The sequence below is a fragment of the Camelina sativa genome, chromosome 2 (genome assembly GCF_000633955.1).
Source record: "Camelina sativa cultivar DH55 chromosome 2, Cs, whole genome shotgun sequence".
NCBI lineage: Eukaryota > Viridiplantae > Streptophyta > Magnoliopsida > Brassicales > Brassicaceae > Camelina > Camelina sativa.
In genome coordinates, this window is record NC_025686.1 from 7,851,903 (window position 1) to 7,865,429 (window position 13,527).

The following is a 13,527-nucleotide window of genomic DNA, read 5'->3' on the forward strand; positions in this document are numbered from 1 at the left end:
ATAAAAAGCTCACTTTATGAATTTATTATGCGTGTGGATTTGAACAGACACAGAATTAGTGATTTTCGCGCTTCCCTAACAACATTTTTTGTGACATCGAGAGACGTTTTAATACTTATTAGGAATCTGACAGAACAAAAGACCCAGAAAATAATATCTTGTGAAAAAAGCTCACTTGATGAATTTATTATACGTGTGGATTTGAGCAAGCACGGAATTAGTGATTTTTTGCGCTTCTCTAACAACACTTTTTGTGACATCGAGAGACGTTTTAATACTTATTAGGAATCTGACAAAACAAAAGACCCAGGAAAGAAAGAAAAATACGTTTTAATATTATTGAGAAGACCCTAAACGATAACTCAGCGATAACTTTACCATAACTCAGCCAACCCTCAAATTAGAATGATTAAATAACCGACCAAACCGAACCGAACCGGAAACTATTTTTTCCATTATTTTTGGTTAATTACGGTTATATTCGGCTTGCTATCGGTTATATTAAGTTAATCGACCCAATTTGGATAACATTTGGATTATTTATTATTGTTATATATTCATCTAACCGACCCATAACCAGAAATAACCGAAAAATAATTTCAAAATTTTTTAAATTTTCAAATGGTTATCATATCCAAATTACCACCTTAAACCAAACACAATATAACAAAAACCAAACTGTTATATTAAAACTTATAATGTTAGAAATATGAACCCTAAACATCAAACCCTAACCCTAACCCTAACCCCTAAATGTTATGTTTTGAATGTTTTACACATTTTGATCAGACTGTGTAAAAATCAATCTTTGTCTATAATTATTACTTATTATTGCTTATTATGATTGTAATATTCATTTTTTCATTCTATATTTTAATTTAGAGTTATAATAATTCTAATTTACAAATATTTCATAAGTCAGCCGTTTATGTCGATAACTCAGCCATATCAGTCAATTGTTTGATAAATACTTTTATTAATAAAAAAAATTAAAAATTCAAATTTTGAATTCTTTTTAATTAAAAAATCGTTAAAATCTCATCTATTACGCGTGTGGTTCTTAACAATAAACATAATTATTGTTTGCGTGTCCCTAACAATACTTTTGTATTCTCGAGAAGGTATATAATAAATTAATATATCCGTTGCATAACTCAGCCATAAATTTACCATAACTCAGCCAACCCTTAAATTAGAATGACTAAATAATCGACCAAACCAAACCGAACCACATTTTCTTTTCCATTATTTTCGGTTAATTACGGTTATATTGAGCTCGCTATCGGTTATATTAAGTTAATCCGCCTAATTTGGATAACATTTGGATTATTTATGGTTATATATTCATCTAACCGACCCATAACTGGAAATAACCGAAAATTAATTTCAAAATTTTTTAAATTTTCAAATGGTTATCATATTAGTATATCCAAATTACCACCTTAAACCAAACACCAATATAACAAAAACCAAACTGTTATATTAAAACTCATAATGTTAGAAATATGAACCCTAAACCTCAAACCCTAATCCTAACCCTAACCCTAACCCCTAAATGTCATGTTTTGAATGTTTTACACATTTTGATCAGACTGTGTAAAAATCAATCTTTGTCTATAATTATTACTTTTTATTGCTTATAATGATTGTAATATTCATTTTTTCATTCTATATTTTAATTTTAAGTTATAATAATTCTAATTTACAAATATTTCATAAGTCAGCCGTTTATGTCGATAACTCAGCCATATCATTCAATTGTTTGAGAAATACTTTTATTTTTTTTATTCGCAATTCGAATTCAAAATTTTTTTAATTAATTTGAATAATATATTGTAAGAAAAGCTAACTTTATGTATTTAGTAGTGATTTTTTGGGATTCCCCAACAACATTTTTTATGCTATCGAGAGACGTTTTAATTAGATAATTTATTAGAAATATGATAGAACAAAAAACCCAGAAAAAAAAAGAAGAATACATACTAATATCTTATAACTCCATAATTCAACTCAGCCGTGTGAAATAAATCAGCCATAGACAAATCAATCTTTTACATACCCAAATACAATTCATCTCGAACTGAGCATAGTGACGAATTATGTTTAAAAGAGTGTAAACGTGATGGTATAATAATAATGTGCAACGCTTTACAAAATTTATAGGAAGCAAAATTTTTGAATTCTATTTTAAATCTGTTACATCAAATCTAAACAGTTGAAACAGAGAACCGAAAGAGACGATAGGAACCAAACACAACGAAACAGAAGCATAACGAGAGAGAGAGAGAGAGTGATAAAGAGAGTTTTCAAAATAATCCCCGATCTAATTAATGGAATTACCATCCTCCTCCACCGCTTCCTCCGTAACTTCCTCCTTCACCACCACCGTATCCTCCTCCACCCTCACGTCTTCCACCACCGTATCCTTGCCTGCAAAGGTAAAAAAGAAAAAAAAAATTATAAATAGGTGCGATGATATGTCTCGGATCTAATGCAGAACTAAATTGATGTAATTTTCACAGCCCTGACATATAATGTTAAATGATAGAATTAATCAACGATACTACACATTACTCAGCAATATAAGTTTTCACATGAATCAAAGCTGCTTGTGTTACTCACTCATCAAATTCAGCTGTGGAACAATCGATAAAGTAAACTAGCAAGTGGGAAAAGCTTACTCTCGAGATAAAACATGGATGATTTCGAAGAGAACGAGCTGTAAGAGGTTGCAAGAGAAGGCGAAGACGATGCTGAAAATGATTTGAACCAAGGCTCGCTTCTCTTCGTACTCCTTGTAAAGCCTCCGATTGAGAAACAGACACAGAGATCCCATCACCACTATCCCCTCGAAGATCGCCCATCCGTAACCCATCTCCGGCGATCTCTCTCTCTCTCTCTCTCTAACAAGAACAAGCGAGAAATTTTGGTTTTCTCTTTCCCCCAATTTCAAAGCTTGATCCATCAAACCACACTAAACCGGATCTCCGTACCAAACTTATCAATTTCCGGTACAATTACCCAAATTCAGAGACACATTAGTAAATTGCCTCGATCTCGGCATGTAACAGACCTTGGAATCAACAAGGTCGCCGTATTGAGAGAAGGCTGTCTCAAGAGCTCTATCATCGGTGGTCTAGGCTAGACCTTCAACGAAGCACCGGATCTCAACATCTGCGGACACTATTGAAATATTTTGAGAAAGAAGAAGATCTAGGGTTTAACAGCGAGGGACAAAAGAGATTTGTGAAGAATGAAGAAGACGAAGTCTCCAATTTATAATGGGGGTGAGGGAGGCTGAGACTCAAGGTTAAGATATTTTCTAGGGTTTAGTAAAAAATTGGTTTAACCATGGTTAGATTTGTGGTTTACTCAAAATAAGCAATTGTTGATTCTGAAAAAAAATTGTTTAGTGACGAAGAAAATCGAAAATGAAGTGTATTTTAATTTGTTGATGTGTATTTTTTTTTTTTTTTACTCTAAATCGAAAAACTAAATCCAAGGGGTAAATTGTAATTACACCCAGTGCCTTAAACATTCTAGTAATTTTCAAAAGATTTATAGATATGAGTAATAAACCAACTTTTGGATAACATTTGAGTAATTCTTTCTAATTTATTTTCATCATAAGCCTTAAACAGCACTGCTTCCAACCTACCATATCAGTTAAAAACTTTAGCCAATGATACCAAATCATATTATAGTAATACCAAATTAAATCTGAATCTGAATCCAAGTGGGTTTGTAACTAAGCTAAACAAACATCTAAATTAAAAGTTTTTATTAGTTTTTCAGTTATTTAGTGAATCGTTTAGTTATACCAGAAAATAATTTTAAAATGTTTAAAATGTTTGAAATACTATAAAATATTTGAATCTATAAAAGGTTAAATTACCTCGGGATGAGTTATATGATGAACAGAGTTTGGATAGACATGAAATGATCCGACCCGATTTTTTTTTAATAAATGATAAATACTCTACAACTAGTGGTCCCATACCCATTATCCACCTAACCACAATCAAACCAAAACAGCGGAAATAACCAATACCAATAACCAATAAATATCCAATAATTAAATAACCAATATTCAAAACATAGCAAATATTCAATAACCAAACAACATGAAACATAGAACCAACAACCTAGCAATATTCTAATGACCCAACTCTAGCAACCTAGCAATGCCAGACAACAACCAATCGAGTCCCTAGAATATCCTCATCTTCATTGTCTTGATTCCATGATCACACTTTGACTTTACCTGCACCACAAACAGAAATTGAGATGCATGAGTATTTGATAACACTCAGTGAGGCAATCCTCCCATCCACTGAGCTATACACACAAGCAATAAGATCTCTACATGCCACAAACAACAATCAACAAAACAAACCAGGCAATAAACAAAGCATTCCATCATCCGTCGTATCTGAGGAAGGGTGTCGACCAACACAAATGGTGTCGATCGACACTGACAATCTGGTGTCAACCGACACCATGCTCGACATTCCTGAAAACCCTAGTATGTGTCGACGGACACCTCCACATGGTGTCGATCGACACTCCCTAAAGTTATCGAATCGTCCTCGCGCTGGGGTCGACCAATACCCCAACTGGTGTCGATCAACACCGATGCCGAGCATCGATTTCCTTCGATCAGAAACTCTGAATCTCGCCTCTAATCTTCTCCAATCCGCTCCATGCATCTTCAGAAGCCAAACCCAGCCATAGCAGCAACGAAAAACCATAGGGAACTCAAAGGAAACAAACACATAAGCACCAAATCATAGAAAAACTAGAGATCTTAGCTTAGATAACCCATGATCATGCACTCACCTCTTTGCAGGAAGTTTCTGACCAACAATGACTAATCCCACACTCTCAGCAAGCTTCTATCACCCTCCTAGCCTTAGATTTCCCAAGAACAGCCAACAATCTTCTCAAAAATCACCAAAATCTCAAGAACACTTGTTTTTCTATATTTTCTTTCAAAAACCAGAGAAACGACGACAACACCACCTTTCCAAAACCCTTTTCTCGACAAAACACTTAAATAACTCGGTTTAATAAATTGATAATTAAATCGAACTGGTCGAACCAAAAAATATTGCTGTCGATCGACACCCATCCCCAAAACTCATATATTGGTTTGCGGATATTACAAGACATTACTATAAATCCAAATATCATTGACCTGTATTGTATCATAATTTTATTATTTTGTTAATACTACCAACATTAAAATATTAGACATCATATAATATTAGACATTATATAAAGTTGACTCAATCATGATTTCTTAAGAAAAATTGTTGTGTGGTGTATTGCGGGTTAAATTTTAGTCTTCAACTATTTTAACCGTTTTATATTGGTAAACTATATTAAGTGTTAACATAATTGTTTCTTTTTTAAAAGTTTCTGATTTTATTATTTAGTCTCTTTCTTACATAAAGAATGTCATTTTGACATATTCCACACAAATTAATTAAACTTCTGAATTGTATCTATATGCTCATATTTACTAAGTGATTAATGATATCATTCAGTAAAAAATAGTGTTGGGTGGGTAAACTAGAGAGTGTATGTAAAAATCACACTGAAAATGTACAATAATTCAATTGAAAATAGTTTTGGGAAAAAGTAAATTAGAGAGTGTATGTAAAAATCATATTGAAATTGTACAGTGCATGACACTCTTTATAAATCAAAGATAAAATTTCTAAAATAACATTTAATTGGGAAACAGGGTAATAGATTTTTATTTTGATTATCTTATAATATATAGCGTGGGTTTCAATTGATTAGCTTATGAGCTAAATAAGAATAAGATAATCAATTGGTCAAAAAAATTAAAAGATAAATTACAAAATTTATAGTTAAACTTCATTCAAAATAGGAATAAAAACCAAAATATCTAAAGAATGTGAAAAAAAAAATAATTGCAATCAACATAATAGAAAATTAAGAATATGAAAATGGTTTAAAAAATATATATTTTATTTCACGTATCATCTAACTATTATTTCTATTACACGAGTTATAAAAAATTTAAATAAACACTCGTTTGCATGCATATCTAATGTAGATATATAAGAAGATTTGGTATTGGTTTTATCTCATCGACTATTATTAAATTTGGGTAATATAGAAAGTTCATGTGATTAGACGATGAGTTTGAACTTCCACTTGTTTATTAAAATATTTCTTTGCATGAAAGATTTTGTATTGCTTTTATGATTTCATCGACTATTACTAAAATTTTGCATATAAAAAGTTCATGTGATACACGATGAATATGGGGAACTTCCACTTGTTTATTTAAAATATTTTGCATAAAAGATTTGGTACTGTTTTAATGATTTCATCGACCATTATCAAATTTGTGTACACAAAATATCATTGATTCGACTATGAATATTGGGAACTTCCACTTCTTCATTTAAAATATTTTTTTACATAAAATGTGGTTGATTAAGCAACCAATTAGTTATGATATCAATCAAAGACCTATCCCAAAACGTGCTTATCTGTCTAGCTACTTTGTCTGTATATAATTATATATTGGTTCTGATTCAGAATCCTTGTTTTAAAAATCCCCGCCTAACACCGATTATACTCTGCAAAATTGGTAAGCCCACCTTCTCCGCTTCGATTAATGACTAATCCCCGCTTAATATTGATTATCCAACTATACGTGTCTAATTTGATTATAGCCTGTCTAATCCGATTACTTACCGCTTAATTTTTTATATAATGATTATTTTTAGAGCCAAATATAAATCAAATATGTATTTTTTTTTTGTTATTTAGACATTTTAATAAAGAGTTTATGATGTTTTACAATAACTAATGTACAAACTTTTAATGAAAATCATAAATTTTCTTTTAAAATTATGTTCTTATGTGTTTACCGTAGTTTTAAATACAATACTATAGATTTATATTTTATTTGATATTTTTATTTTAACATAAACAGAATTGTACATATATTTAATACTATCTATTTTTATTTTATTATTAATTTAATAAAATAATCCTAAAACTAGTCCCCGATTAATCCACGTTTAATCACCGATTATCTCGTTAGGCACTAGGTTCACCCCGACCGTCCGACTAACGCCTAGCGATTTCTAAAACAGACTTCTGACTGATAACCACGTTTAAACAAAGTATTAATAAAACTATAACAGTTGTACTAATGACGTTTAAAAAGAAAACAATTAAACATAGCAAAAGAAAAAAAACGATACAGTACAAGAGGAATGGTTGAGTAACTTTGTAACTTTGATTAGTAATTTTGTAATGGTTGAATAATATATGTTATAATAAATAATAATAAAATATAAAATTGGTTAAGTTACAAAATGTTATATATAGAGTATTAAATCATTATCTAATTCATGATATGAAATATGAACATTGTTAAATGATAATTGTTATAATTCTAAAGAATTATTTTTTCATTATGACAATAGATTATAGTAGTAAATTATCATAAATTATAAAATTTTGTAGTAAATTATAAAAAAGTAAATGAATACTATAAATCATAATAAATTATAAAAATGAAATCAATTATTTTTAAATGAAAATATGGACTAATAAATCATTATCTTATTCATAATATGAAATAATTATATAGTTAAATGAGAAACTTTTATGATGCTAAAATTTTACTTTTGTCATTACAATAATTGATTGTGAAATAAGAACTAATTTTTGAGGTTTTTACTTTTCGTGTTGGAAGAAAACTTGTATAATGAAAATGGTGTTATACCAAAACACATACATATATGAGAAGGAGGGAAAATTTTGTTTCTATTTCTTCTCAATAACTTTTTTTTATACAAAAGGTTAATAAATTTTCTGAAAAGTATGAGAAAAATCAAATTATATTCACTATTCTTCTCCCTTTTGTAAGATAAAAATAATTAATGCCAAAAATAAAGAGCAAATGACAAAATAAAACTGTGCAACAGTTATATAAAAAACCAAATGTTGGTTTTTTTAAATTTTAAGTGACTGAAATTGGTGTTAGCAATCATCAAAATTAAGCTTTAACCCACTTTCTCCAACCAAGATTTCCAGCCAAACTGTTTGTTTGCAAACAACATTAGTAATTGATACCAATCAAATCCACTTTGTTTATTTTCCAATGAGCTAGTTAGTGAATCGAACCCCTTTTTTTTTTTTTCTTTTTGATAAACATATCAAACGTATTTATATTAAAATATTTTTACTTTATAGTTTATACTATCTTTGTTGAAACTGATTAATAGTATTAGTAACCACTGCAATGGTTGTTATACTTTCACTGTCAACACGTTATTGTCGGTTGATTATGTAGACCCGTATTAGTGACGAATTATATTGTAGAGAAACCGCCACTGGCAAAATGTTAATAAATTTATATGATTGACGTGATAAAAACGAATTAAGTCTCTGTCATCACTAGTACGGTTTATTAAGTATTGATGAAAGATAAGCTAACAAATAAAAGCTACGCCCTACCGAGCTTTTCAAAAAGTATAGAGATTACAACACACACTTCTGCTTTGAAACACGGCAAGGCAACACTTTTATATTTATTCTTAACAAAATAAATAATGAATACAAAAATATATCTAAATACTCTCCTCTTTTCTATCTAAATTCACTCTAGTATAGATTTAAGAGGATAACCTAACACCTCACCTTCATAACTTTTTTTATAGTCTTGAAGTTTTACAATCTCACACCAAAAGTTTTGAAGTGTTAAACTTCTACGACTACGCCTAGGCCCTTTTATACTTGACCTCGCTCAACCCTAACCCGAATATCTTCGTATCTCCCTCTATGGCAATCGCTTGTTTATCAAGCCTTATCCTTTTCTTAAATATCGAGAAGTATATTCTCCAAATAACTTTTCTCCCGATTCTGTTTTATCTCCATATCCAGCTCACCACGTTCATGACTCGTCATCTGCGCTTCCTTGTCATGCATCTCACAACTGCTAACAGATGCAAAGTCCTGTTTCCTCGCAGCTCATTGTACCAATAACGACCTGCTACCGAGACTGCATCTTCAATATCTCCCATTTCGACTACGCCTAGGCCCTTTTATACTTGACCTTGCTCAATCCTAACCCGAATATCTTTGTATCTCCCTCTATGGCAATCGCTTGTCCATCAAGCCTTATCCTAAATATCGAGAAGTATATTCTCCAAATAACTTCTCTCCCGATTATGTTTTATCTCTATATCCAGCTCACCACGTTCATGACTTGTCAGCTGTGCTTCCTTGTCATGCATCACACGACTGCTAACAGATGCAGAGTCCTGTTTTCTCGCAGCTCCTTGTACCAACAACGACCTACTACTGAAACTGCATCTTCTATCTCTCCCTTTTTGACTCAGTTTGATAAACAAGCAACTGATCCACCATAACCAGAAAGGAACATGGGAAACACAAGGACACAAGACATGAGCCAGAAATAACACAAAGACAATACACAATCAAAGTGCCAAAACCAGGTTCAAACTTATTACAGACCAAAACAGAAAACGGTTCAAGTTCAGCGATAAAAAAAACAAAAGAAAACAAAGCAAAAACAACGAGCAAATAAGCTCCCCCACAAACTAACAACCCCTTCACTCATCAGAATCCGAGTCCACATCTCCCCTGCTTGTTTGGCAAAAATGAGTCAAATACAAACAATTGAGATAGCAAACAGACAGTTGAGGCAACACAAAACGACAAACTTACCTGCTGCGAGAGCCAACTGCAAAATCTTGATAGCCAGATGCATGGCTTTACGATCAGCCACTGGATCAGCCTTAGAATCAGGTTGCACAAGTTTGGGCAGCGTTGTCTTAGACGCAGTCTTTCGTGGAGGTGGTTATTGATCAATTACCACAGGATGTTGAGTTTGGAACAGTTGGTAAATCAGAGGGGAATGGCAACCGGAATGTTGACTGAGCTTGCAGGCCAAGTTGGAGAATCTGGTCATAGACCATCATGCCAAAGTCAAACGGTATCTGATGCATAACCATGTAGATAACCATAGCTCGGCTTGCCGAGATATAACCGTTGTTGGCCGTAGGAGTCCAATTGCTGCAACAAAGCTTGTGCAGCTCTTTGATGACCGGATTTCGAACTACTGTAGGAACCAGTTATTTACACTACTTTACCTTACCATCCGAGAGAAATAGAGCTATGTCTTCCTCCAAGATCGCAGCTGTGCACTGATGTTGCTCATGAATATCCACTTATCGGAGCCCAAAAAACGCATTGATTCTCGCATGAGAGAAATCATACACCCAATCACGCACAAGAGCATCCACAGAGTCAGTATCCACCTTGACTGTTGGGAGATTAGCCCAAAAATCATAAACAACATCAGCAACATACAAACCTACCTCTGTCACGGTCTTGAGAAATCTAGACTTGGCAATCAGGGATCTGACCTTTCCCATCATCGCCAAAAAACAGAGCAGGCTTCAGGAGCCATGGTACGAGCAGAGAAGGAGACGTGCCTACGAGCTGCTTCAGCAGAAGTGAAGCGCTTTCGGTCGAACGGGGTGAGAAATGGACCACGACTCCGACACTTGCTAGACTCCCTGGCAGGACATGATCGCTTAGCAGGGACTTCCGAAGCATCTCTTTCCGGTTGTCACTTTCGAAGATGAGATGAAACACTCGGACCTGGAATCTCAACCGACGGTTCTGAGTCTGAGAACTCAACCACCAGAGACATAAATGTGCCTTGGTTTTGTGGTGGAGAGGCAGAGGAAAATGTGCATGCATCAGTGGAATGAGGCGGATCGAACACCGGGGCAACTGGACCATCAAGCGGGGATGCAGTGGCGAAGTTCTCAGAGATCTCCTCAGTTTCCAGCCCATCGGGTTATAGGGAACCATGGCTGTACATGGAGGAGTCGCCGGAGTCGTCTCCGAAGAAGTTGACCCACCACCAGATGGTTGATGTTCCACCGGGGCTATGTCTTGCCTAGGTTGCACGAATTGCTGCAAACCACTCAGAATGGATTTCATCTCTGCAGTACGATTAACACATATTGATAAAGAAATCGAACAAATAAGATCAAGAAAAGGAGAAACGAGGATCATTCAATGGACTGTTCGAATTCATAGAAGATGAGATGAGAAAACTCTAGGTGTTGATCCTCTTATATACTCTGTGCAGCAAGCCAAGATGGGCCTGAGATACATCACTTTGAAAAGCTCATATTGACCTACAGCCATTTCCAAACAACTTAGCGCAATAATGCTTAATAACGAGTTTGAGTAAAACAAACATCTAAGCTATTACAGATCATTGCTTAATCGATTCAGACATCATAGATAATTGAGTTTAGGGACCCAAAAAGAGATTGACACACTAAGCAATATTATTGTAAAATTGAGTACCTGGTAGTGCCAATTTTCTTCTTTAGAACTCACACCAGATACTACCACAACCTTCTAAATTGTCAAAGAAACAGCAGCCGACTTTGGTGGTTAGACTTTCACACTATCATGCCTTCAATCTTTTTATGTCATCCAAACATGCACAGACAGCTGGAATATCCTTTGGAGAGATCACAGTTGCAAGATGCAACAATTTTTTTTTTTTTTTTTTTTTAATAAAAGACACATCTCTGATGTTCCACAAGGCTTTGTTTTCTCAAGCACCACACAGAGCTTTATGCAACTTTGTAATTCAGTGATATCACTTGACTTCTCAATCAGTGAATCTTGTTTAGACTTTTGATAGAGTTACCAGTCTTTGTCTCTCCTCAGCTCTTTGACCTCCTAATGACATGACTACGTTTTACAAAAGGCATGGATCGGCATGATAGGTAGCTATTTACCACACAGTCTTTAAGCACAAAGCAACATGCTGATCTTTTATGTATCCTAGGATTTCCATGGTCTGATCTGGTGTGTGTCCCTATCATCCAATCAGCACCACTTAAACAAAGGACTAGATTTCACAAATTTCAATGGACTTTCTTAGATTCGTGTATCTATTAAAGTCCAATGGCTTGATAAATAAATCAGCTAACTAAAATTCAGTGCTTCCATGATCAATCTCAATCAGTTTCGCCTCAAATAATTCATGAATGAAATGATGTCTAATATCTATATGTTTGGTTTGTGAATGTTGGACAGGATTCTTTGAAATGTTAATTGCACTTTGATTATCACAATGATTTAAGATAATGTCAGAAGCAATATCGTAGTCAGCAGCCATCTATTTCATCCACATCAGCTGAGTGCAGCAGCTTCCTAAGGGTATGTATTTCGTCTCAGCAGTTGATAGGGATACACTGTTCTACTTCTTACTATGCCATGATATCAGATTATTACCCATGAAGAAACATCCACCACTAGTGCTCCTGCGGTCGTCTACAGAGCCCGTCCAGTCTGCATCACAGTACCTTGTTAAACTAGTGGTTGTGTCCTTGGTATAGTAGATGCCAAGCTCTATTATTCCTTTGATCTACTTGATGATCTTCTTTACCGCCAGGAGATGTGATTTTTTAGGCCTTGCTTGGTATCTCGCACAAACACCAACAGCCAAACAGATGTCTGGCCGACTTGCTGTCAAATACAAATGGCTGCCAATCATTCCTCGATACAGTTTCTCATCCACATCCTCTCATGTTTCATCCTTTGAGAGCTTTTCATTACCTCTTATAGGAATTTTAGCCTCCTTACTAAATGTGAAACCAAACCTTTTCATTAATCCCATCAGCCGATTGTTGTACCTGCAAACCCAAGAAGTATGTTAGTTCACCACATATGCTCATTTCAAACTCATCAGTCATATTCCTCACAAACTGATCCACAAGCTGCTGATGAGTTGATCCAAAGACAATGTCATCCACGTATATTTGCACAAACATCAGATCTTCATTGAGACTGAGAACAAACATGGTTTTGTCCACACTCCCACAAATATATCCTTGATCTATAAGAAACGTCGTCAGTCTTTCATACCAAGGTCTAGGTGCTTGCTTGAATCCAGACAGGGCTTTCTTCAGTTTGTACATGTAACATCCGCGAACCAAAAACTGGTTTTTGGGGATGGGTGTCGATGGACACCACTTGGGGTAGTGTCCGTCGACACCACTTATTTTTGGTTCGACCAGATTGGATTTTTGATCGATTTGGACCGGTTTGGTTTAGGAAGAACCATTAAACCGTGTTATTAAGTGGGGAAAATGACCTAGGTCGTGTTGTGTGTTGTCTAGCCGCTGAAAAACAAGAGAAAGAGGAGAAAAACATCGTTCTTGAGTTTTTGGGAGTTTTGTGAGATTTCAAGGCTTTGTGGGTGAGATCTTGCTGTGGGAGTGAGGATTCAAGGCTTGGAACGTGTGGGAAGCTTGCTGGGAGTGTGGATTCATCCATTGTTGGTCAGAAACTTCCTGCAAGAGGTGAGTGCATGACCATGGCTAATCTAAGCCTTTGATTCCCTTGTTCTTGCTTGTTGTTGCTTGTTTGTGTGTTTTTCTTGCTGGGATTGGTTGATACAGGTTCCTA

At 34.4% G+C, this 13,527-nt stretch overlaps 1 protein-coding gene and 1 long non-coding RNA gene across 2 annotated transcripts; both read right to left on the reverse strand.

The window, feature by feature from the left end:
• LOC104719933 (GPCR-type G protein 2-like) lies at positions 2,098-3,261 on the reverse strand. Its single transcript, XM_010437919.2, has 2 exons — positions 2,682-3,261; positions 2,098-2,430 (listed from the first exon to the last, which is right to left on the reverse strand). Exons 1-2 carry the CDS (start codon positions 2,963-2,965, stop codon positions 2,337-2,339), a joined length of 378 nt encoding a protein of 125 aa, XP_010436221.1. The 5' UTR covers positions 2,966-3,261; the 3' UTR covers positions 2,098-2,336.
• Positions 9,455-11,491, reverse strand: LOC104719943. The gene is made up of 3 exons (XR_756725.2): positions 11,410-11,491; positions 9,748-11,234; positions 9,455-9,663 (listed from the first exon to the last, which is right to left on the reverse strand). It is a non-coding gene; the product is annotated as an uncharacterized LOC104719943 (long non-coding RNA).

Bases quoted from the DNA above. Each gene is read 5' to 3' on its own strand.
- LOC104719933 (XM_010437919.2), bottom strand. From the start codon at position 2,965: ATGGATCAAGCTTTGAAATTGGGGGAAAGAGAAAACCAAAATTTCTCG. The intron at 2,431-2,681 runs GTAAGCTTTTCC...TTACCTTTGCAG, and splicing joins ATCCATGTTTTATCTCGAGA to GCAAGGATACGGTGGTGGAA.